Source organism: Bison bison, unplaced genomic scaffold (genome assembly GCF_000754665.1).
Source record: "Bison bison bison isolate TAMUID 2011002044 unplaced genomic scaffold, Bison_UMD1.0 scf7180017864351, whole genome shotgun sequence".
Classification (NCBI taxonomy): domain Eukaryota; kingdom Metazoa; phylum Chordata; class Mammalia; order Artiodactyla; family Bovidae; genus Bison; species Bison bison.
In genome coordinates this window covers 1,976,273-2,003,462 of record NW_011494923.1, presented here as the reverse complement: position 1 = coordinate 2,003,462, position 27,190 = coordinate 1,976,273, and the positions used below count along the sequence as shown (strand labels likewise).

Below are 27,190 nucleotides of genomic sequence, written 5' to 3'. Positions count from 1 at the left end.
TTTTCTCCCTTAATGGATCCCATGGAGATTTATCAAAAAGGACTTCTTAATTCATTTCTTTTTTCAGTCTGCTGTTATCATAAACAGACAGTTTGGCTCTCAACTTCAATTCAATACTCATTCACTGAAAACCTCCCGCGCAGATAGTAATGGTGCAGAGTGCTGAGATGAGCAAGACAAGGATCCTTCTCACAGGGAATCCTTTGAGTTATATGACATCCCTCTTTGGACTTTAAAAGGTTTCCCTTTATTCTTTCATACTTAAAGTGCTGTGATAAAGTGAACTGCAGATGGCATCCTGTTTACAAAATTGAAAAGATAAACGCTGTGGATGTAGGATTTGTTTAAAATGTGCAGTCCAATGAAAATCTCAGGAAGCTCTTTGTGTTTTTGACAAATGAATTATCAAGGATATTTACATGATAATAAAATATCTTTACTAATTGTGTCACTTTCTTCCTCTTTGAGAATATGTTTTCAGGTTTTGAATATATATTCATATATTCATTTCTCTAAGACATATCCCTTATATTTTTCACTTGATTATTATTATCTCCACTTAACACTCAGCAAACTGAGGTGCACAACAAGTGAATCACATAAATTCATACAGTAACCCAAAAAGTTTACAATATAGGTATTTACAATATAGGTATTTACAATATAGGTGTTACAATATAGGTATTCTACTTTTCAGAGCCTAAATTTTAGTCAAGACTGATAGCAATTATAAAGCAACTCAAAACATTATAGGATTTGGTAATCTCAACCAGTTGAGACATTTCAGACAAAATATTTGGTTTCTCATCAGGATTCCAAATACAAAATATTTTAGTATATCATGCAGATTTGTTTTAAAGTACTTTGTATGTAACATGATATTAAAGTTCTCATCATAATCCAAAGATAGAAATGAATCAGGAATTATTATCCCCAGGAAACCTAACCTTATATAACTGCCTAAAGCAGATCTTTTGATACCAAAACCTGTGCTTTTAGCCTTACTCCACACAAATAATTTAAATATGAACATTTAATATCTGTATGTATCGGGTTGTATATGTAATTATACTACATGTATATGTAATAATATTGGAGAAGGAAATGGCAGCCCACTCTAGTATTCTTGCCTGGAAAATTCCATGGATGGAGGAGCCTCGTAGGCTGCAGTCCATGGGGTTGCTAAGAGTCGGATACGACTGAGCGACTTCACTTTCACTTTCCTGCATTGGAGAAGGAAATGGCAACCCACTCCAGTGTTCTTGCCTGGAGAATCCCAGGGATGGGGGAGCCTGGTGGACTGCCGTCTGTGGGGTCGCACAGAGTTGGACATGACTGAAGTGACTTAACATATGTAATATATCAGCTTGACTTTGATAGTACTATGTAGTTATATAGCTTATATATGCATATATATTATTCAGTTTTATTACATATGTTGGTTAATGTATGCATCACCAGGTCAAGATGCAAAACAGTTCTATCACCACAATGATCCCCTGTGCTCTGGTTTTATAACCACATTCATGTCCCTTCCACTTTCCTCCACCTCTTACTAACCTTAACCCTTGGTAAGAATTAATCTTTTCTCCAGCTCTATAATTTTAGTTATTTCAAGACACTATATAAATAGACTTAATCTTTATTTATATAGTTTTTGAATATATCACTTTGTCTATTTTCTTAGTAGTTGCTCCAGGTATTGAAATCCTATACACATATGACTTACCACAGTCTACCAGTTTTACCACTTCTAATAAAGTATGAAAAAATTACTTCTTTAGATCCCTTTGCCCTACCATTTTTTATTTGTTTTGACTAATCCATCTTTACATGTTGAACACTGCATCAGTTGATGGTATAATTTTTGCTTACCTATCATATAATTAGGGAAACACAGAAGAGTAGTCTACATTGTATTTCCCTTTTTTTTTTCTGTCACTCATTCTTTCTTCCTTCTTAATGCTTCAAATTTTTATCTTTTCTGTTTGAAGAACTTTAACTATTCTTTAAGACAGATCTGCTAGAGGAACATGTTTTTTAGTTTTCCTTCTTCCAAAAATACCTTTATTTCCCCCCTGGTTCGTGAATGGTGGTTTCACTGGATAAGAATTTACTATCGATATTTTCTTTCAGCACTTGAAAAATGTGCCACTGCCTCCGACCTCTATAATTTCAAGTGAGAAATAGTAACATAATGTCATTTGCGTTGGTTCTTATAGGTAATATGTCTTTCTCTGTGTCTACTCTTAAGGTTTTATTCATTTTCTTTGGATTTCAGAATTTTAATTTAGCTATATCTTGATATGGACTTTTGGTTTATCTTATTTGAATTTACTCTTCCTTTTGATTTTTTTTCCTTTGCCTAAGTTGTGAAGTTTTTGACCATTATTTCTTAAATTATTTCAGCCCCAGTTTCTCATCTTTTGCAACTCATACGGTAACACTGTTGGATACTGTGTCATTTTTCCCTCAGGTTTCTAAGATTTGGGGGTTTTTTGGTTTGTTTTCCAATCAGTTTTCTCTCTCTTGTTTGGATCAGGTGAATGATATTTCTCTGTCCTTAAGTTCACTGATTATATTCTCTGTTGTCACCACTGTACTATTAATCCAAGCCAGTGAGTTTTTATTTTGATTATTGTATTTTTGACTTCTATAATTTCCTTTTAGCTCTTTTTAAAATACTTCTTTACTTTGCTGAGATTTTCTACTTTGTGTTATTACAAGGTGATTAGTAATTGCCTGTTAGAATAAATTTACTATGACTTCTTTAAATTCTTTTTGTCAGATAATTTTAACCTCCATTTCAACTCAGTGTTAGCATCTGTTGCTTATTTGTTCTCATTAAAGGTTTGATTTTCCTAGTATTTGGTGTGACTGGTAATTTTTTTTTTTTAATCAGCTCCTGGACAGTTGGCTATTATGTTAGGAGAATCTGGATACTATTTACATCTTCTGTTCTATATAGATTCATCACACAGATCCTAGCTTACATTTGTGGGCAATGGTACCACTGACAATTTAGTTTTCAGAGATTTTGTGGTGCTATTTGGTCAGTTTGAGCTGACCTGGGAGTTGTTTTCCCTGGTAGTTGTACCACTCTTATCAAAGATCACTTCAAGGGGTGGGTAATTGCTTTAGAATTGTTATAGAATTATCCACTGCCTGTGATGTCCAACTGACTGCTGTCTCTCAATAGGAAAGGGAAGGGCTTCCCTGATGGCCAGCCAAAGGAGAAAGAGATGGCTTTCCATGGGAGCAGTACTTCCGCTTGATTCCCCTTGGAGGTGGCCTCATCTCTCCCAAAGTTCTTGGTGGGAATCCCATTTGATCTGCGATAAAAGCGAGTCCACCTAGGCCACCTTTTGTTGCTAGATTTCCATTAGCAGAAGCCGAGTCTCAATTGCCTTTTACAGTTGGTTGAAGAGGCCCTGTATGTATTGTTCCTTGGGTCCTAGTTATATATATTATAGGGGACTGGAATGCAAAAGTAGGAAGTCAAGAAACATCTGGAGTAACAGGCAAATTTGGCCTTGGAGTATGGAATGAAGCAGGGCAAAGGCTAATAGTTTTGCCAAGAGAACGCACTGGTCATAGCAAACACCCTCTTCCAACAACATAAGAGAGGACTCTACACATGGACATCACCAGATGGTCAACACTGAAATCAGACTGATTATATTCTTTGCAGCAGAAGATGTAAAAGCTCTATACAGTCAGCAAAAAAAAGACCAGGAGCTGACTGTGGCACAGATCATGAACTCCTTATTGTCACATTCAGACTTAAATTGAAGAAAGTGAGGTAACCACTAGACCATTCAGTTATGACCTAAATCAAATCCCTTATGATTATACAGTGAAGTGAGAAATAGATTTAAGAGACTAGATCTGATAGACACAGTGCCTGATGAACGATTGGATGGAGGTTCGTGACATTGTACAGGAAACAGGGATCAAGACCACCCCCAAGAAAAAGAAATGCAAAAAAGCAAAATGGCACTCTGAGGAAGCCTTACAAATAGCTGTGAAAAGAAGGGAAGTGAAAAGCAAAGGCAAAAAGGAAAGATATACCCATTAGAATGCAGAGTTCCAAAGAATAGAAAGGATAGATAAGAAAACCTTCCTCAGCGATCAATGCAAATAAAAAGAGGAAAACAATAGAATGGGAAAGACTAGAGATATTGTTAAGAAAATTAGAGATACCAAGGGAACATTTCATGCAAAGATGGGCTCAATAAAGGACAGAAATTTTATGGACCTAACAGAAGCAGAAGACGTTAAGAAGAGGTGACAAGAATACACAGAACTGTACAAAAAAGATCTTCACCACCTAGATAATTACAATGGTGTAATCACTGACCTAGAGCCAGACATCCTGGAATGTGAAGTCAAGTGGGCCTTAGGAAGCAACACTATGAGCAAAGCTGTGGAGGTGATAGAATTCTAGTTGAACTATTTCAAATCCTGAAATATGATGCTGTGAAAGTGCTGCACTCAATATGTCAGCAAATTTGGAAAACTTAGCAGTGGCCACAGGACTGGAAAAGATCAGTTTTCATTACAATCCCAAAGAAAGGCAATGCCAAAGAATGCTCAAACTACTGCACAATTGCACTGATCTCACATGCTAGTAAAGTAATGCTCAAAATTCTCCAAGCCAGGCTTCAGCAATATGTGAACTGTGAACTTCCAGATGTTCAAGCAGCTTTTAGAAAAGGCAGAGGAACCAGAGATCAAATTGGCAACATCTGCTGAATCATTGAAAAAGCAAGAGAGTTCCAGAAAAACATCTATTTCTGCTTTACTGACTTTGCCAAAGCCTTTGACTGTGTGGATCACAATAAACTGTGGGAAATTCTGAAAGAGTTGGGAATACCAGACCACCTGACCTGCCTTTTGAGAAACCTGTATGCAGGTCAGGAAGCAACAGTTAGAACTGGACATGGGACAACAGACTGGTTCCAAATAGGAAAACAAGTACGTCAAGGCTATATATTGTTACTCTGCTTATTTAACCTATATGCAGAGTACATCATGAGAAATGCTGGGCTGGAAGAAGAACAAGCTGGAATCAAGATTGCCAGGAGAAATATCAGTAACCTCAGATATGCAGATGACACCACCCTTATGGCAGAAAGCAAAGAAGAACTAAGGCACCTCTTGATGAAAGTGAAGGAGGAGAGGGGAAAAAGTTGGCTTAAAGCTCAACATTCAGAAAATTAAGATCATGGCATCCGGTCCCATCATTCCATGGTAAATAGATAGGGAAACACTGAAAACAGTGGCTGACTTTATTTTTCTGGGCTCCAAAATCACTGCAAATGGTGATTGCAGACATGAAATTAAAAGTAGCTTACTCCTTGGAAGGAAAGTTATGACCAAGCTAGACAGCATATTAAAAAGCAGAGATTACTTTTCCGACAAATGTCCGTCTAGTCAAGGCTATGATTTTCCCATATGGATGTAAGAGTTGGACTATAAAGAAAGCTGAGCCCTGAAGAATTGATGCTTTTGAACTGTGGTTTGGAGAAGACTCTTTAGAGTCCCTTGGACTGCAAGGAGACCCAACCAGTCTATCCTAAAGGAGATTAGTCCTGGGTGTTCACTGGAAGGACTAATGTTGAAGCTGAAACTCCAAAACTTTGGCCACATGATGCAAAAAGATGACTCATTTGAAAAGACCCACATGATGCTGGGAAAGATTGAGGGCAAGAAGAGAAGGGGAGGACAGAGGATGTGATGATTGGATGGCATCACTGTCTCAATGGACATGAGTTTGGGTGGACTCTGGGAGCTGGCGATGGACAGGGAGGCCTGGCGTGCTGCAGTTCATGGGGTCTCAAAGAGTCGAACATGACTGAGCAACTGAACTGAACTGAACTGGGTCCTAGTATTCCTAACCAGTCCTGTTTCCTCTTCCTACTTTTCAAATTATTCCCTTAGTCACCTCGTGCTTAGTTACTGATTTTATAGCTGTACTTAGTGGAGAATATAATAAAATTTAAACTTTTTAATGATTTTCCTAGAATGATTTAAAAGGAGCATAAATCCGCAAGTTGCTAAGAGATCTTCTGTGAAAACAAGTGTTCTGTATAAGAAAAGGTGATTTGAACCAAAGAATATTTTAAACCCTGGTGGCTCAGACAGTAAAGAGTCTGTCTGCAATGTGGGAGACCCATGTTTGATCCCTGGCTTGGGAAGATCCCCTGGAGAGGGGAATGGCAACTTACTCCAGTATTCTTGCCTGGAAAATCCCAGGGATGTAGGAGTCTGATGGGTTTCAGTCCATGGGTCACAAAAAGTCAGACACAACTTAACAATGAAACAACAACAACAACCCTCTGGGTCCTTTTCAGCTGAAAGTAAGCTCTGGATTAAAAAAATAGTTTGACAAGTGTCTCTGCTGCAGAGAAACTTTCAATATGCTCAGGTTCATTGTTGGTTTCCTAGAAGGAAATGAGCAGTCATAGTTTTCCCAATTTTGTCTGTGCATAGAAGTTAATGATTTTGTTTATAGCTTTTCTTAGTACTGGCAACTCATGAAAGACTTTGTGAAGGAAAGCCATTTTTATCACCATCAATATCTACCTCATCCAAAGCATCATATATACTAGGTCCAATCACTTAATTAAAAAGTTTTTTCTGAGAACATTAAGGAACACAATTCTACTTTGATTTAAAAAATCTGATTAAAAATTCAATATATGTAAACATTAGTTTAAAATGTTTCAGGAAACAATATTTCGACATACTCATGGCCAGGAAGTCTTCCCTGATAGCTCAGTTGGTAAAGAATCTGCCTGCAATGCAGGAGACCCCAGTTTGATTGCTGGGTAAGGAAGATCCGCTGGAGAAGGGATAGGCTACCCACTCCAGTATATTCTTGGGCTTCCCTTGTGGATCAGCTGGTAAGGAATCTGCGTGCAGTGTGGGGGACCTGGGTTCAAGCCCTGGGTTGGGAAGATCCCCTGGAGAAGGGAAAGGCTATCCTCTCCAGGATTCTGGCCTGGCGAATCCCATGTACTGTATAGTCCATGTTTGTTATGTTGTGCTAAAAATATGTGGTCTTACAGTACTGACTTTGTCTATTGTTGTAATTCACATTTTCAATATTTTCTTTTTTTGCAGCCTTAAGAGACAATAGAATCGAGCTGGTTCGGGCTTCCTGGCATGAACTGAGTATCAGCGTCAGTGATGTCTCTCTGTCGGATGAAGGACAGTACACCTGTTCTTTATTTACAATGCCTGTCAAAACGTCCAAGGCCTATCTCACTGTCCTGGGTAAGTGCAAGGGACTAACACTATGTGATCACAAGCCAGAAAGATGTGTACAGATATAGCAACATGATTCAATAACAAATCTACACTTTGAGGATTATCAAAAGGCTTTTTAAAAAATCACAGTCATTTCCCCCATTTTGCAAATAGGTACAAAGAGGTGTAAAGGTCTGTATGACTTCCTAAGAGCACGCAGCCATTTTGTTTCTTAGCCAGGGATAGATAACAGGTTTTTTGATTTTTCAGCTAAGTTCCTTTGTGTCAAATCAGCTCTTTAGTGTATGTATGGTGATCCTTTTATAAAGCGATAGAATAATGAGCATAATGAAATCAATGTGTCTTTGTGTACCCCTCCATCCTATCATCAGTCACCTGATGTGCTCCTCCTAATATTTTTTGACTTCCAAATATGACCCTTTGTGTATCTAAGTGCATTTAAATGACCCTGACATTTCTACTTGAATTCTTGCTTTTTAACTTTGTACTTTTCCGGATTGCTAAATGAAATGAAATTAAGTTGCTTGTGTACGCGGTTTGCAACTTCTGTGTTTTTATTCTCTAAGTATTGGGCCATTTTTCTAAAGGTTATGGTGACATCAGAAAGCAATATATTCATAGCATTTCTGGGGAAATAAAGTTATAGCTCAGAGCTCTGCGATTCCACAGACGTCAGTGGCCCAATCAGCTAAAATTGCTGCAGTTCTTTGAAACACACCTGTGTACTGAACAAGTTAGATGAATTTAAAGATTGATTTTTTTTTTTTTTCGCCTCAGCTTGCCATCCTTTTTTTGATAGATAAAGGCATAACACTGTATTTAAAGTAACTAATGCATGCTGGGTTTTTTTTGTTGTTGTTGAGAATATGAAAGTTAATCCAGCTAGTGAATTTGTTTTATGCATAGGATATGAAATATGCTTCTTTGCAAGTACCACTGGGATGACTGTATAAAAATCTTCACAAGTTTGCCACTAAGGACAAAATATACCCACTAAATGGAGTATTTCAGGATAGCAGATGCTTAAGGTTAATGCATTGTTCTGTAGACAGCCAACTTGAGACCCCAAGAAATAGGCAATTGCCTACTTTCAGTTTATTAAATGGTGATGTAACATAATTTTTTTTAAAGCAGTATGAAGGTGAACAGAAAAAATAAATAAATAAATAAAGCTAGCCAGCTAATGAAATAGGTCGATTTGTCATTTATCTTTATTGTTCTTGTTTTTCTTTTAGTTTGCATTTCTTTTTATGGTGACTTCCAACATTCCTACATTTTATTCTTTTCAAACTGAATTAAGTAGTACAATAAAGAAGCTTTCAGCCTGCTTTTATTATTGAACACTTTTAGAAGAAATTTTAATAAATCTCTATCATGACAGCAGAATATTATTGTCTCCAAAATGTGTAATGTTCTATTATTTAAGTCATCCATGTCTATCTCTGCATATTAGCCATCTGTTTATTCACTGGATGATTTGGACTAGAAAAGGTAATAAGTGGCTAGCATTAACTAGCATTAAAAATAATACATATCATGTTCCACAAAACTATAACTGTATTTCTAATATGAATGATATCAAGAGACATTCTTTCCCTCAGAAGAATCAGAAATATAAGTGTAGTTGCAATTATTGATGAATCCCTTATTCCAAAATGTATTTTCTAGAAAAATGTACACAGAGGCAAACAATATCTTTTAAGCTCTAAGAATTATGAAATCAGGAATGAAAGGTGCTATTTTGGTTAAATCACAGTTTCCTAAAGAATGAAGAAATACGGTTTGCAGATTTTCTTTTTTTTTTTTTTCCTGATGCAAGAAATCTCCCTTCTTAAATACACACAGTGGTAAATCTTAGGATACACTGAATATTTGTTTTTAAGATTTACAATGAGTATTTTTGCTGGTAAATTTTAATTAAAAAAAAACTACTTGGAATTAAGTGCATTTTAAATGCTTTCTGGATAATATACACACATATGCATATTTATACAGACACACACATAGTATGTATGTATGTATATATGTTCTTGTTGTTGTTGAGTCACTAAGTCGTGTCTGACTCTTCTATGGACTGTAGCCTACCAGGCTCCTCCTTCATGGGATTCTCCAGGTAACAGTATTGGAGTGGGTTGAAATTTCTTTCTCCAGTATGTGTGTGTGTGTGTGTGTGTGTGTGTGTGTGTGTGTGTGTGTGTGTATTTAAGTAACTTACTATATAGCAGTTTTTTATTATGTTTTATTTTATTTTTCTTGACTGAAATTATTGTTGAACACCCAGTTTACCTTGTTTGCAAAAGTAATAGTCATGAGAACAAATCAACATTGGAGATTAATGTTCATTTCATCCGTTTGCCTAAATTTCAGGTGTTCCTGAGAAACCTCAAATTAGTGGATTTTCATCCCCAGTTATGGAAGGAGACTTGATGCAGCTGACTTGTAAAACATCTGGTAGTAAACCTGCAGCTGATATAAGATGGTTCAAAAACGACAAAGAGATTAAAGGTAAGGGTTGGGGGAAAGTCTCCTAGTCCATATTAATGTGTTGAAACTAGCATGAAGTGTTAGATCCACAGAGTTTTACATTTCCTTTTTCAAACGTAGTCAGTTTCTGATTAAGTGTAATTTGAACGAGATTTACCTTACATTGGGTAATTTTGCAAGGTATGTGGATACCATTTCTGTGTGCTCCATTTTCCTCTTGCGTAAAACAGTTTTAAAATGATATATATCTAGTGGGAAAGTTGGGGAAAGAAATGAGTTAATATACAAAAGCCACATAGGTTTGTGCTTGACAATAGTAAGGGCTAAGTATTTGTTAGATGTGGCCATTTTACAACTCATCTATAGTATTTAGATTATAGACAGAGAAATTCCATGAATTATTTCTTCAACTTGTTGGTTCTGAAAATACAAATTTCTGAGGATAAAACTAGCTAAACATTAATAAATTTGTTTTTCAGTAGTTCTCACAGAGGGCAAAAAACGTACTTGTCTCAGTAAAAATGCATAGAAATGTAAATATTAACCATAGTTCTGCTCCTTCATACCCTTAAATTACACACGCACACACATACACACACTCTTTTAAGGTGGAATAAGTTTATAGAGAAGATGGCTATTAAGGTTAGTAGTAATTTTTCTTTTTTACCCCACATGCAGATATCTTGGACCTGAAATCATATGTCTGTTAAAACCCAAGTATCAGTTCAGTTCAGTCACTCGGTCGTTTCTGACTCTGTTACCCTATGGACGCCAGGCTTCCCTGTCCACCACCAACTCACGGAGCTTCCTTTTAAATCCAAGTATAAAAGTCATCTGGGCTTCCCTGATAGCTCAGTTGGTAAAGAATCCACCTGCAATGCAGGAGACCTGGGTTTGATCCCTGGGTTGGGAAGATCCCCTGGGAAAGGGAAAGGCTACCCTCTCCAGTATTCTGGCTTGAGAATTCCATGAACTGTATAGTCCACGGGGTCACAAACAGTTGGACATGACTGAGTGGCTTTCACTGTAATAAAATCATCTATTATGCTTGTTGAAAATGTTTCCTATTTATATAGCAAAATGTATTATTCTCAGGGTAACCTTCTCAGTTCAGTTCAGCCTCAGTCGTGAGGGAATCTTTGTGACTCCATGGATTGTAGCACACCAGGCTTCCCTGTCAACCAACTCGCAAACTCATGTCCATTGCATCAGTGATGTCATCTAACCAGCTTATGCTCTGTAGTCCCCTTCTCCTCCTGCCTTCAATCTTTCCCAGTATCAGGGTCTTTTCCAGTGAGTCAGTTCTTCGTATCAGGTGGCCAAAATATTGGAGCTTCAGCTTCAGCATCAGTCCGTTCAATGAATATTCAGGACTGATTTCCTTTAGGATGGATTGGTTTGATCCCCTTATAGTCCAAGAGACTCTCAAAAGTCTTCTCCAACACCACAGTTCCTTCTAGGAGATAGGTTTATACAAACCATTCTGATTATTTTAACTTGCAATTCATGTATATTACTTGGACAGGGAGGTCTAACAGATAGAATTGTCTATAGTATTAGGTTGGCCTAAAAGCTTAGTCAGGTTTTTCCATAATTCTTGCCTCTTTTCTATTTTAGTTACTCTTTCTCTCTGTATATATATTTTCCCCAAACAAGGAGCTATCTCTACTTTATCCATAATCACTGTCTTGGCTTTAAAAATTTTAGTAAATACATTTTATTGGACTAAATTTAGAGAAATACAAGCACCCAATTCACAAGTCAGATACATCACTTTGCTAAATTAAACTTGCTCTTATAGTCTGCCAGGGCTCAGTACCATTCATTCTAATTCTACCCTTAGGGTTTATTTGTTTAGGTATGTGTGTTAAATGTCTGGTCTTGATTAAAGCTTTTCTAAATGAACCCTCTATACTGCTTCCAGAGTTATCTTAGTATGACAAGGCTGTAATCCAGCCACTTTTTCTGCATAAGCATTTCTTACTGAAAACCCTAACCCGGAGGATACGTTTAAAATCCGATTTCTTTGGCCTATAAGAAAGCTCCAGGCAGTGAATTCTTACAAATCAGATATTTTTCTATGTGATAGACTCAGTTTATGCTAGAATGTTCTTCTTAAATACTTTCCTTTAGTTAAATTATTACCAACACGCATCCTTTTCTGAATTCTGACATTAAATTAGTTAGTGAATTAGTCAGCTTCTCCTAATTTCTTACCATTTTATTTGTGTTTTAGATAAATATATCCTCAGGGAAATCAGAGACTAACATACTAATCATTAATATTGATTGATTGCTTTTAACATTGTAGCCTTATGAGAAATGCATGGTATTTTCATAAAAATATTTTTATAAAATATCTTAATTTTTGACAAATTTGGCATCTGCTCTGAATACTGGATTTGCTCATAGACTAAGTAGAGAGAGGACTTTTGTTTATATATAAAAACATGAAATTTTGATCTTATAAGCACCATAGTCCAAAATCATCTGAATCAAGACTAGAGTGAAAATCAAGACAAGACAGTATAACAGAATCAGCATATGGCTCTAAGCTTGGTTCAGAAGTACTGAAGCTTTCTTTTTCCCATTCTCACCAGTGCATGGCCATTAATAGAGCATTTGTTGTTCCTATACTTGCATTTGTTTATATAGCTTTTTATTTGTTTATGACTCTGCTTTTGCATGCTTAGTTTGTCTACACAATGATACAGTGAACTTCCTGAGTCCTCTAAGCTGTTTTCATAGGAATACATGCAAATTATGCTGTATGCAGTACTTGATACAGAATGCACATTCATTACTATTGCTCGCTCTCTACCTGGGAAATGAAAATATACTCTAAAATCCGTCAGCAGACGTGTCTCCCTAAAAGGAGTGTTCCATCCTTATCTTGCATTCTTGTCTTTTCAGAAATCAGAATTTGACTTCCTATTACCATATAGCAATTTTTACTACAATATCACTTGAGACATTTTATAAAGATACTCCCTAATGTAAAGAATGGGAATAGAGAGGCTAATCAAACCTGCTGCTGCTGCTGCTAAGTCACTTCAGTCGTGTCCGACTCTGTGCGACCCCATAGACGGCAGCACACCAGGCTCCCCCGTCCCTGGGATTCTCCAGGCAAGAACACTGGAGTGGGTTGCCATTTGCTTCTCCAATGCATGAAAGTGAAAAGTGAAAGGAGCCTGGTAGGAGTCTCTCAGTCGTGTCCAACTCTTAGCAACCCCATGGACTGCAGCCTACCAGGCTCCTCCGTCCATGGGATTTTCCAGGCAAGAGTACTGGAGAGGGGTGCCATTGCCTTCTCCGAATCAAACCTAGCTAAATTCAATCCAATAAGAAATTGTTAAAATATCTCCCAAATAGAATTATGGTACATGAGTAAATATCCAACTAAAGAAAACAAGAACTTTGACCTGGAGATGTTTAAGATGCCTTTGGTATGATAAAACCAGATATGAGGAATATTTTCCTATAAACAGGAATGTGTAATATCATGTACAATAAATCTCAAAGTAGCTATATTGTTGGGGGAAAGGATTATTTTCCATGTTTTAACTAAACATTGACCAGTTCAACATATTGACACTGTGTTAAATTTCAAATTCTATTTAATAGAGTTGTGAGCATTAAAAGTGACTTCTGATTTCAGGAGGAGTCATTTTTCTATACATTGTTTTGCCATTAGTCTCTATCATATGAATTCAATTACCAAGTTTCTAGAGGAAAGTTGTTTCACACTCTTAGCTGATCACATTTTCTTGGCCAGGGTATTTCCATATTAGATTATAGAGCCATGGTCCTCAAACTTTAGCAGGTACCATCATTACCTCCAGGGCCTGTTAAACCTCAGGTTACAGGGGTCTGACCCCAGTTTTTCTGATTGAGTAGGTCTGGGTTGGAACCCAAGAATGTATATGTTAAGCAATTTGTTGAATTTGTGAGTGGTGATGACGCTCCTGTTTTGGGGCCACATTGCTATAAACAACATAATGTTGAGAAGTATCAGTAACATATAGAAGTCTTGCCTCTGTCTTTGAACTTTAGTTTCTCAGCCAGTACATGAGGATTATAAAACTTGCCTCAAAGTGCTATTGTAGGGATTCTATACAAACCAACTTGTATGACAAAACTTGACACTGTATTAAAAACCAGAGACATCACTTTGCCAACAAAGCTCCGTATAGTCAAAGCTATGGTTTTTCCAGTAGTCATGTATGGATTTGCAAATTGGACCATAAAGGAGGCTGAGTGCCAAAGAATTGATGCTTTCAAACTATGCTGCTGGAGAAGACTCTTGAGAGAAGGGACGCTCCCTCTCCAAGGGAGGACAGCAAGGAGATCAAAACAGGCAATGCTAAAGGAAATTAACTCTGAATATTCATTGGAAGGACTAATGTTGAAGCCGAAGATCTGATACTTTGGCCATCTGATGCAAAGGGCCAACTCATTGGAAAAGACCCTGATGTTGGGAAAGACTAAGGGCAGGAGAACAATGGGGGAAATAGAGGATAAGAAGGTTGAATGGCATCACCAACTCAATGGGCATGAGTCTAAGAAAACTCTGGGAGATAGTGAAGGCACAGAGAGATCTGGCATGCTGCAGTCCAGGGGGTCACAGAAAGTTAGACATGACTTAACGACTGAAGAACAATGATATGTATAAAGTATTTTCATAGTATAAGGAATCACTGCATATAGTTTAGATATTATTGCTATCATTCTTATTACTACCTTGAGCAAACCATGATTGATGAGCTGTAACAATCCCTGAATTAGTCCTAGAAATATAACCAAAACAGAATTACTCCTTTAAGGTATTCATTTTGGGGGGATGGACATGTAAACATAAAATCTAACAAGTATAGTAATAAAATTATGAACTGGCTAGTTTTTATACAAAACAAGAAGCAGAATCAAGCCCTACTTTGTGGTAGAGGTAAAGACAAGTGTTTATTGATGCATATTGGTACTCAGTAAATGTTTGTTAAATAAATAAGTGGATCTTAAGGGATGAATGGAATTCACCATACGGTTTGTGGGTAAAAGTAGGTGGTATAGCATTCTAAAGAAAGGAACTGTGTCTTTATGGAGAGTAAAAAGAATTTGATTGTTTGAAGGAACTGAAATTTTCTGTGTGGTACAGACATGAGAGGTAAATGGGAAGATAGGGAACAGTTAAATCATGGATATTTTATTCCAGATTAAGGAGTTTGAAGTTGATTCTGTAGGCAGTGATGAGACATTTTCTGCCATATGCTTTGAACAGTGGAATGAGCAAGCATAATTTTCTTCTAACTGTTTTTCCTCCCCATAAGTCTGACTCAAAAATCCTTTGGTGCCTCTGGGCAGCTCTGTATGCAAAACTGCAGGGAGTTTCACTGTAGCTTTTAATCTTCTGTGCAGTTTTGAAATCTGAATATCTGCCATTTAGTATAGGGGGAAAAATGTGTATTGCATTCCTAAATCTGTCAGCATCCTGAGAATTTATATAAACTTTCCATTCCATGTGTAAGTTTAGTAAATTGTAATTTGAGCAGTTGTCATCATAAAATCTTGAGATTTTCTTTTCCAGCCAACTAGCTTTTTCATGAATGTGTTAGGCAGAATTCTATGAGAACCCTCAGTGACCCACATTTTTGTATAATCTTTTCCCCTGGAGTATAGAAAGAACTTGTGAATACATGTGATATCACTGCCTTGATCATGTCACCTTACATGGCAAAAGGGATTTTACAGATATAATTATGGGTCCTTTTTGAGTTCATCAAAGGGAGATTATCAAGGGAAGCCCAACATAATGAGGTAAGGCCTTTATAAAAGAATGAAGAATCAGACATTCTCCTTCCGGCCTAGAAGACCTCAAATAGTTACGTGTGAACTGACTGTAGGGGCCATGTGACAAAGAACTGTGGGTGACCTCTGGGAGCTGAAAATTGTTCCTGAATGACAGATGGTAGGAAAATGGAGACCTTGGACATACAGCATCAAGGAAGTAAATTTGCCAACAATCAGTAAGTTTGTAGAGGATTTGAAACTTAGATGGGAATCACAGCCTCAGCCAAAACCATGATTTCAACCTGGTGACACTGGGAAGAGGATCACATTAAGTTCTATCTGGACTCATCATCCATAAATATTGTGAGATAATAATATTGTTTTATGACACTAAACTCGTCATAATTTATTATGCATCAATAACAGGAAGCTGATATCTAGAAAGGCAGAATGATTTCTCATAGTCATATATTTGACAAAGACTGAGCTTGAGTATTCTGATTCTAAGACCCAGTACTTGAGTCTGGGAAGAAAGTGGAAGGCTAGAAGAATATTTAAGAGACATTTCAAGTATGAACAAATATGGCCCTGAAATAATGGATGAAATGGAATTTTTTTAAATGGATGGATTTAAGAGAGAAGACAAATTTCAGGTGAACTTGGTGAATGAACCTGGGAGATGAAGCAAGGATCAGAGACAACAAAATTTGGGTGCCTGAGTGACTTTGTTAGTGAACATGTGGAAATAAGGCATTAGGAGAAATTACTTCAGAAATAAATGATAATATGTTTATAATTTGAGGTTGAAATAACTATATAAAATCTAAAGCTTAAGCTTATTTTTTTTAATTTTATTTAATTTTTAAACTTTACATAATTGTATTAGTTTTGCCAAATATCAAAATGAATCCACCACAGGTATACATGTGTTCCCCATCCTGAACCCTCCTCCCTCCTCCCTCCCCATACCATCCCTCTGGGTCGTCCCAGTGCACTAGCCCCAAGCATCCAGTATCGTGCATCGAACCTGGACTGGCATCTCGTTTCATACATGATATTTTACATGTTTCAATGCCATTCGTAGGCTTTTGGAGTTAGGTAATTTATTATTAAGAAGGGAATTTTTACAATACAAAGGTCTACCATCTCCTAATACAGGACATTTTTAGCTTTAGCCTTTTTAAATAATCACCCTTTGCCTGTGCAGCACATTCCCAACAAAAACCCGCTCAGGTCATTCTGACGCTGAGAATACTGCTATGCTGTAACCTGCATATCCATCAAAGTTTAACCTTGTGAGGAGTCAATGAAGCTTGTCAGTTCCTGATAGTATTGCCTGCATTCTGTAAGTGTTATTTTACTTATTAAACATTTGTTTCAAATGTTGGACCACCAAGTTTAAGCTGATTTCAGCTGTGTTTCCCTGTGTGAACAGGAATTTTGATGTACACTTTAAATGTTAATCACAAATAATGTCACAGCTCATTTTCAAGTTGGCTACATATAGTGTAATTGTACTATAAACTACTAAGTAAATAATTTTTCAGCATTTGGAAACGTGAGTGAATTTCTGAAAGCTGTGTTTTTCAAAAGGTAGCCTCAGAACAACTTAGAATTAGAATCACCTGAGGTACAGTTAGAAAAATGCAGGTTCTTGGTCTCAATGAAGACCTTTAAAATCAGAATTCCTGTTGTCAAGCCCAGAAGTGCTAATAGTTATGAAGTACCTCTGGCTCAGCTGGTAAAGAATCCGCCTGCAATGAGGGAAACCTGGGTTCAATCCCTGAGTTGGGAAGATCCCCTGGAGAAGAGAAAGGCTATCCACTCCAGTATTCCGGCCTGGAGAATTCCATGGACTATCCATGGGGTTGCAAAGAGTCGGGCATGACTGAATGACTTTCACTTCACTTCACTTCACTTCACTTCTATTGATCCTTAGGCTCACTATAGTTTAAGAATGCATAAGATTAGAAACTGGCTGGCCAAACATTAATCGATAGTTAAAGAAAGAAAGAGAGGAGACCTAATCCATAAATTTAGAAAATGATTTGATATTCTGTGTTCTTTATGGATCTATTCTTAGAAGGAGATTCTCTAAAATTAAATCAAAAATTTACTTTAGTGCTTCAACATTCCCGAGAATAACTGTAAAAGTTCCATTAGCCAATATCTTAGCAATATTCTTTGGCTGGATGATTTTTAAAATTTGTGTTTCTTGCTTTGAACTCTGTGGACTCTACTTTGAGAAATGGTAGGCTATATATTTAATTTACTCCAGTACTCTTGCCTGGAAAATCCCATGGATGGAGGAGCCTGGCAGGCTGCAGTCCATGGGGTCGCTACAGTCGGACATCACTGAGCGACTTCACTTTCACTTTTCACTTTCATGAATTGGAGAAGGAAATGGCAACCCACTCCAGTGTTCTTGGCTGGAGAATCCCAGGGACGGACAAGCCTGGTGGGCTGCCGTCTATGGGGTCGCACAGAGTCGGACACGACTGAAGTGACTTAGCATATTTAATTTAAATACTCTGTCTGGTATTGTAAAACTAGTTTTGGCCTAATGCTTCATTTAATGTCAGTTGCACAAAACCTTAATTTAAATGAGTGAAATATTAACATATTATACAGAGATTGTGAATTCCCTGGAGCTAAACACAAAAGAAAATAAAAGGGAGATACCTGTGTCCCGAGTTTAAAACTCCTCTATCATGCCGGATATGGATTAACTAAAAGTGTTGTCATTTAAATTTATGGTGTACACCATTCAGTTCAGTTCCTTTCAGTTGCTCAGTTGTGTCCAGCTCTTTGCGACCCCATGGACTGCAGCATGCCAGGCGAGGTCCCTGTCCATCACCAACTCCCAGAGCTTGCTCAAACTCATGTCCATCAAGTCTGTGATGCCATCCAACCATCTTATCTTCTGTTGTCCCCTTCTCCTCCTGCCTTCAATCTTTCCCAGCATCAGGGCCTTTCCCAGAGAGTCAGCTCTTTGCATCAGGTGGCCAAAGTATTGGAACTTCAGCTTCAGCATCAGGCCTTCCAATGAATATGCAAGGTTGATTTCCTTTAGGATTGATTGGTTTGATCTCCCTGCTGTTCATGGGACTCTCATTGTCTACTCCAACACCACAATTCAAAAACATCAATTCTTTGGTTCTCAGCTTTCTTTATAGTCCAACTCTCACATCCATATGTGACTACTGGAAAAACCATAGCCTTGACTAGATGGACCTTTGTCAGCACAGTAATATCTCTGCTTTTTAATATGCTGTCTAGGTTGGTCATAACTTTTCTTCCAAGGAGCAAGCATCTTTTAATTTCATGGCTGTAGTCACCACCTGCAGTGATTTTGGAGCCCAAGAAAATTAAGTCTGTCACTGTTTCCATAGATCAATTAATTTTTTTTGTTTGTTTGTTTAAATTTACCACTTTGAAAGTGTCCTTACCATTTAAATCTGGGTCATTCTGGACCCCATATTAAATCAGAAAAAGAAATAGCATTTGTAATACCTGTAAGTGAGGCATGTGTGTGTACATACAATTTGGGGTTTTCTAAATGCTGTTGAATATATTAGCTCAAGATTCTCTCAAGATACAATGAGAAACATAAGACATCTTTACGGAAAGAGATAAAACAGTTGTTTCATCTAAGTGTGAATGGCTAATGAAAGCAAATGATAACCAACAATCTTTGAGAAAATTTTCCTTTATAAAGTTTCTTGCTTTTTAAAAGCAACTATTGAGACATAATTGACAAAAAGCAATCCACACATATTTTAAGTGTACATTTTAGTATATTTTCCCCATGATCAAGATAGTGAACACATTCCTCATCTACAAAAGTTTGTTCATACACATTAATAATTCCTTCCGGCTGATCTTCTTTGTCCACCATTCCGCCCCACCTCATCTCACTTCCAGGAAAGCACTATTCTACTTTATGCGATTATAGATTACGTTCTCTAGAATTTTATATAAATCAAGTCATATAGTATACCCTCTTCTTTGATTTATTTCTCTCAGGATAAATATTCTGAGATTCATCCATATTGCACATAAAAAAGCTTTTGTGTGTAACTGATAGGTATTCTATTGTATGCATCTGTATTACAGTTTGTTTATCCGTTTATCTGGTATAGACATTTAGGTTGTTTACAGTTTGGGGCCATTGCAATAAAGCTGCTATGAACATTTAGATTTAAGTATTTGTATATAGTTCTACTTTTACTTCTCTTGGGTAAAATTCTAGGAGTAGAATGGCTGTGTCATACAGTAGACACATGTTTAATTTTTAAAGGCATTTCCAAACTATTTTTCAAAGTGGTTGTACTACTTCATGAAGTTCAAATTCTAAGTTGTATTATTATTTTTTTTTTTACTTTTATGAATCATGCTTTGGTATTATATGTAAGATGTTTTTGCCTAATCCAAGATCAGAAAGGATTACTTCCATAAATTTTATATTTTTAGGTTTTATATGTAATTTGAGAGCTTTTACATTTTCAATGCCCTTGTCTTTTACTTCTCTCAGCTATATTATTTCTAGGTCAGTTTCAAGAGATTGACTGATCTCATTATAGATAATATTTTCCTGCTTCTTTGAATGCAGATTTGTTTCTGACTGGATTAGGGACATTGAAATGTTCACCTTTCTGGTACTGAATATTCTTCTAATTCTATAAGAATTCTTAAGTTTTGTTCTGGTTAAGTAACTTAGAAGGAATTTAATGCTTTCAGAAGTGAATGTGTTAGTTGCTCAGTCATATCCCCCTCTTTGTAACCCCATGGACAATAGCCTGCTAGGCTCCTCTGTCCATGGAATTCTCCAAGCAAAAATACTAGAGTGGGTACCCATTCCCTTCTCCAAGGGATCTTCCTGACCCAGGGATAGAACCCAGGTCTCCTGCATTGCAGGTGAGTTCTTTACTGTCTGAACCACCAGGGAAGCCCTTTCAGAGGATCCTTTAAATTTCTTAGGAGGGACAGAGCAGCTTTTATTGTAATAATTACTTAAATCCCATTGTTGTTGTTCAATTGCTAAGTTGTGTCTAACTCTTTGTGACCCCAAGCACCGCAGCACACCAAGATACCCTGTTTTTCACTATTTCCTGGAGTTTGCGCAAACTCACATCCATTGAGTTGATGATGCCATCCAACCATTTCATCCTCTGTCACCCCTTTCTCCTCATGCCTTCAATCTTTCCCAGCATCAGAGTCTTTTCCAATGCGTTGGCACTTCACATCACGTGGCCAAAGTATTGGAGCTCCAGCATAATTTCTTCCAAAATCTTCTGAGTGCTCCAGGTACGAAGTATGAGTTTTTTTTTTTTTTTTTTTAATCATGTTAGTTAGAACAGGCAATATTTCTCTGTCCTTTGTAACCATTATGTACCATTTCCTCTAATTTTTTCTGATAGTTCTTGTCCTAGCTTCAAATGCTTTCCTCACACAGATACACTGATCAATAATTACTTTGCCAAATACTGTGAGGGACACAGCAGACATCTGGAGTCATCTCTTCATGTAGCTCTTTCCTTTTGGATATTCTGTCCTGTAAATTCTTAGAGGCTTCCCAAGGAGTGAGAACCCACTCTGGTTGTCTTGCCTGGAAAATCCCATGGACAGAGGAGCCTGCTAAATTACAACCCATGGGGTCACAAAAAGTCAGACATGACTGAGTGAGTGAGCACACAACCCTGTAACCTTTAGCCCTCTGGGCTTCTTAGACACCCAGCTCTATCAGTATAACTCAGGGAGGCTGCCAGGTTATACATAGTTTTCCCTCCACACTTCATTGCCTAGAAAATCTCTCAAGGCATTAAGCAGAGACAAATTTTAAGGTTCATTTCATTTGTTTTCCATCTTCCTGGGGTAACAGTCCATTATTATGATGTTCAATATCTTGGAAACTTGTTTTTTCCAGGTAAGAAGTAAATCCAGCCTTGTTACTCTGCTAGGCTGAAAGGAAATGTTATTTTACCTACGTTTTTGAAATGTAGAGAAATAATACTTTTATTTAAATGGTATTTTAATTTTGTTTGATTGTTTATTTATTTTAAGATTATACAGTATAATAACTTTAAGAGGATGAATATGATTAAGTGTAAAAATTTATTCATACTCACATTGGAAAAATAGTTTAGATTAATAATTCTGTGAGTTTTAATGTCAGAAGTTATTTTAAATAAAATAGCAACAGAAATTCAGTGCTGGTATATGTTGTTCTGGGAATGGAAAGAGAAGTTCCAGCGTGTATATAATGATATCTTTGACTGGATTTCACTTATTGTTAAGAAGGAGAATTATATCAATATCAAAAACTGTTTTATTGCTTATTAATCCTTTTAGTCACTATTTTTAACTTGTGTTAAAGAAAGTGCAACTCTCACTCATCAATGAATTATCAGCCAACAAGCAATGTTGAGATACTATAATAACATAAATATTCAGATCTACTAACTTTTTAGCTCACATCTGCTATTGGAGAGACTTAATCACTGTTCACAATCTCCTCAGGTTCTTCTTAAAAGATACTTTATGATTTCTTCATGTGCTAAGAAAGATGCCTCTCCCATTCAAGAGCTTTAGATTTTTCATGAAAATGCAGTTTCTTATGATTTCTGTGCCATATAAGGAGAGATGGTCTCATTACCATCAGCTTTAGCAAATGATCTTCTGGGGACCCAGGAAGATATTTTATGAAATTTATGAATCAAATCTTTCTAAAAATGATTATTTAATTCTTTGATCAGACAGCATACAAAAGCATACACATCATTTTGCTGGCAAAGGTCAATATAGTCAAAGCTATGATTTTTCCAACAGTCATGCATAGATGTGATAGTTGGACCGTAAAGAAGGCTGAGCACTGAAGAATCAATGCTTTCAAACTGTGGTGCTGGAGAAGCTCTTGAGAGTCCCTTGGACAGCAAGGAAATCAAACCAGTCAATCCTAAAGAAAATCAACCATGTATATTCATTGGAAGGCCTGATGCTGAAGTTGAAGTTCCAATACTTTGGCCACCTGATGCAAAGAGCTATCTCATTGGAAACAATTCTGATTCCAGGAAAGATTGAGGGCAGGGGGACAAGGGAGCAACAGTGGATGAGATGGTTGGATGGCATCGTTGACTCAATGAACATCAGTCTGAGCAAACTCCAGGGAATATGAAGGACAGGGAAGCCTGGCATGCTGCAGTCCATGGGCTCACAAAGAGTTGGACGCAACTGAGTACCAAACAACAAAGAATAATGGACATTCTCGTGTGTGAGTCAAATGGGCCTTAGGAAGCATTAATACCAACGCTAGTGAAGGGGACAGAATTCCAGCTGAGCTATTTAAAATCCTAAAGATGATACAGTTAAAGTGCTGCACTCAATATGTCAGCAAATTTGGAAAAATTCATTTCAATCCCAAAGAATACTCAAACTACCATATAGTTGCGCTCATTTCACAAGCTAGTAAGGTAATGGTCAAAATCCTTCAAGCTAGGTTTCAACAGTACGTGAAATGAGAACTTCGAGATGTATAAGGTAGATTTAGAAAAGGCAGAGGAACCAGATATTTAATTGCCAACATCCAATGGATCATGGAGAAAGCAAGGAAGTTCCAGAAAAATATCTACTTCTACTTCATTGACTAAGCTAATGCCTTTGACTGTGTGGATCACAACCAACTGAAAAATTCTCAAAGAGATAGTAATACCAGACCACCTTATCTTTCTCCTGAAAAACCTGTATGCAGGTCAAGAAGCAACAGAACGGCACATTGAACAACTGAAAGGAGTACGGCAAGGTTGTACATTGCCATCCTGCTTATTTAATTTATATGCAGAGATGCAGAGTTCATTATGTGAAATGCCAGGCTGGATGAATTGCAAATAAAAATCAAGATTGCTGGGAGAAACACCAACAAACTCAGATATGCAGATGATATCACTCTAATGGAAGAAAGTGAAGAGGAACTAAAGAGCCTCTTGATGAGGGTGAAAAAGGAGAATGAAAAGCTGGCTTGAAACTCAACATACAAAAAACTAAGATTATGGCATGCAGTCACATCTCTTCATGGCAAATAGAAGGGGGAAAAGTGGAAGCAGTGAAAGATTTTATTTTCTTGGGCTCCAAAATCACTGCAGTTGGTAACTGCAGCCATGAAATTAAAAGACCCTTGCTCCTTGAAAGAAAAACTATGACAAATCTCAACAGCATATTAAAAAGTGGAGACATTACTTTGCTGACAAAGGCTCATATAGTCAAAGCTATGGTTTTTCTAGTAGTCACTTATGGATGTGAGAGTTGGACCAAAAAGAAGGCTGAGGGCCAAAGAATTGATGCTTTTGAATTGGAGCTTCAGCTCCAGTACTTCGGCCACCTGATGTGAAGAGCCAATACATTGGAAAAGGCTCTGATGCTGGGAAAGATTGAAGTCAAAAGGAGAAGGGGGGAGGGACAGAGAATGAGATGATTGGATAACATCACTGACTCAATGGACATGAATCAAGCAAACTCTGGGAGACAGTGGAGGACAGAGGAGCCTAGAATCCTGCTGTCCATGTGGTTGAAAAGAGTCAGACACAACTTAGTGACTGAACAATAACAATAGAATAAAGGAAGAGTAAATGAAAAATAGTACTTTATTTATGAATACATGAATTGTATTGAACCTTACGAATGTTCCAGTGTGTAGTTAGAATTTAAAAATAGCGTGTTTCTCAGAAAACAAGATAAAAATAATCAATGGTAGTAGACAGTAAGTAGAGAGAAACTTGTATTCAGAAGGGTGATATCACATTACAAATGTTTTACTGATGCAAATGACTCATTTTCAAAATAGGTTGATAAGGAGTATGTTACATTTTCTGGATGCTACAAGATCTCATAAACTGAATTTTTGATAGCCAGAAAATTACATAAGTGTTTCAAAGGAGTCATACTTAACTGCTACTTATAGAATTTACTTCAATGGATAGATTTTTAAAAATTTTCTTATAGAGTTTACTTTAGTTCATGGGCTTTTAAAAATATTTCTCCCATCTTTTATCATCTTTTGGGCCTGCATTAAAACACTATGTTAATAGAAAATAAGAGAAATCTTTCAATCTTCAATAGAAAGAAAGACATTATAATCTATGCAATTATAGTGCCTACCTTAAGGCATCAGGCTTAGAATTGGGCAATCATTTTTATAACATTTTTCAGTCAGATGGTATTATATTTTGAGTCAGCCTAAGGATATAGTGCACAAAATATAAAATCTTTTCTTAGAAGAGGTTACAAGTGATAGTTGACTTTTCATGTCTAAACTTTTGTTTAATGGCCCTGAGAGTCACTCAACCCACTCTCAAGAGAAAGAGGTTATTATAAGGTTTTTCTGGCCATTGTCAAGTGAAAGGAACACAAGGGAACCTATTTATTACCATAAAGGTTATTCCTTAGATATATAAATAGTTCACTGATTGACTGGCTTTATAGTGACTTAGTTTCTTTGGTCTATAAGAACACACTGCTCTCTCCTTTTTCCTCTATTTTGCTCACATTTTCTGTACATCATTAATCATATTCTCTCATTAGATCGGCTAAATCATGGCTTCCCTGAAATTAGCTGTGGTATATATGTGTGCCTGTGTTTGTATACCTGTGTGCTCAAGTATGTGTTTTTACTTCAATTTCTTTGAACTCTTCAGGGTTTTAAATCACAATGAGATACATGAGAGAGATTCTGAAACAAGCTAGTTAACTACATTGGTTCTGTTTGGGAGTAAAGTTTCATACTTTCTACCTTGGATATTATGCACCTGGGAGTCAGGTACCTCTTCAGGTTTAATTACATCTAACGGGGGGTTAGATATGTCTTCAGGTTTAATCACACCTAATTTAATTAGGCTATAGAGTATGGCAACTTCTAGGTAAGGAATATCTACAAAAGAAATTACATTGGAGAGGGATTTATCATTACAAATCAAAAATATGATTATGGCAAATATTATGAAGTCAAATTCACCAAGTACAGACACTATAGAGGGCTACAGATTTATTTTCACATGTTGATATAACTTTTAGATTTGATTACTATGATTCTGTTAAATACAAAATATTAAGGAGTCTCTAATAAAAAATTGTGCTCTGGGATAAAATATAAAAAAAAGGTTTCTATTTCTCTGTACCCTAGCTTATTCTGAGGTTTTATTTGTGAACACTTGATAGGGTATAAACTAAGCCTAAAGTGCACAAGATTAGTTCCACAAGTTACGCTGAGTATATTAATACCTCAAAGCTCGTGAACAAGGCAGGTAAGTCAAAAACAGGAAACTATGCTAAAATGGCAAACTCTGGTTTTCAGCTCATTACATTACTGGTACAGAAACAATAAGTAATATTCATATTGCTACTGGATATTCAAAAAATGTGCTAGTAAAATTAAGATTTTCTCGAGAACCAGCTAATCTGTCTCTTGGGCAGTCACAATTAAGAACTGATTTCCTAACTAGCCATTTTTTCTAAAATAGTCTATCTACTATACTTTTTTCAAAAGAGGTATCTGATAGGGTGAAGATCAGGGAGTATATCTGATTATTATGAATCTTTAAACTGTTACTTTCTTTGGTATTTTGAACACACTAAAAGTTCTTTCAGTTCAGTTCAATTCAGTCGCTCAGTTGTGTCCGACTCTTTGCGACCCCATGAATCGCAGCACGCCAGGCCTCCCTGTCCATCACCAACTCCCGGAGTTCACCGAGACTCAACGTCCATTGAGTCAGTAATGCCATCCAGACATCTCATCCTCTGTCATCCCCTTCTCCTCCTGCCCCCAATCCCTCCCAGCATCAGAGTCTTTTCCAATGAGTCAACTCTTCGCATGAGGTGGCCAAAGTACTGGAGTTTCAGCTTTAGCATCATTCCTTCCAAAGAAATCCCAGGGCTGATCTTCAGAATGGACTGGTTGGATCTCCTTGCAGTCCAAACGACTCTCAAGAGTCCTCTCCAACACCACAGTTTAAAAGCATCAATTCTTCAGCACTCAGCCTTCTTCACAGTCCAACTCTCACATCCATACATGACCACAGGAAAAACCATAGCCTTGACTAGACGAACCTTTGTTGGCAAAGTAATGTCTCTGCTTTTGAATATGCTATCTAGGTTAGTCATAACTTTCCTTCCAAGGAGTAAGCATCTTTTAATTTCATGGCTGCAGTCACCATCTGCAGTGATTTTGGAGCCCAGAAAAATAAAGTCTGACACTGTTTCCACTGTTTCCCCATCTATTTCCCATGAAGTGATGGGACCAGATGCCATGATCTTCATTTTCTGAATGTTGAGCTTTAAGCCAACTTTTTCACTCTCCACTTTCACTTTCATCAGAAGGCTTTTTAGTTACTCTTCACTTTCTGCCATAAGGGTGGTGTCATTTGCATATCTGAGGTTATTGATATTTCTCCTGGCAATCTTGATTCCAGCTTGAGCTTCTTCCAGTCCAGCATTTCTCATGATGTACTCTGCATATAAGTTAAATAAGCAGGGTGACAATAGACAGGCTTGACGTACTCCTTTTCCTATTTGGAACCAGTCTGTTGTTCCATGTCCAGTTCTAACTGTTGCTTCCTGACCTGCGTACAGATTTCTCAAGAGGGAGGTCAGGTGGTCTGGT

General features: G+C 37.1%; 1 protein-coding gene across 1 annotated transcript in view; it reads left to right on the top strand.

Moving 5' to 3' along the window:
- Window positions 1-27,190, top strand: part of CADM2 (cell adhesion molecule 2) — a 1,272,453-nt gene that overhangs the window by 1,077,787 nt on the left and 167,476 nt on the right. Inside the window, exons 4-5 of the mRNA XM_010854843.1 lie at window positions 7,129-7,281; window positions 9,643-9,780. Of these exons, the coding sequence (XP_010853145.1) occupies window positions 7,129-7,281; window positions 9,643-9,780 (291 nt within the window). The remainder of the gene's footprint in view (window positions 1-7,128; window positions 7,282-9,642; window positions 9,781-27,190) is intronic.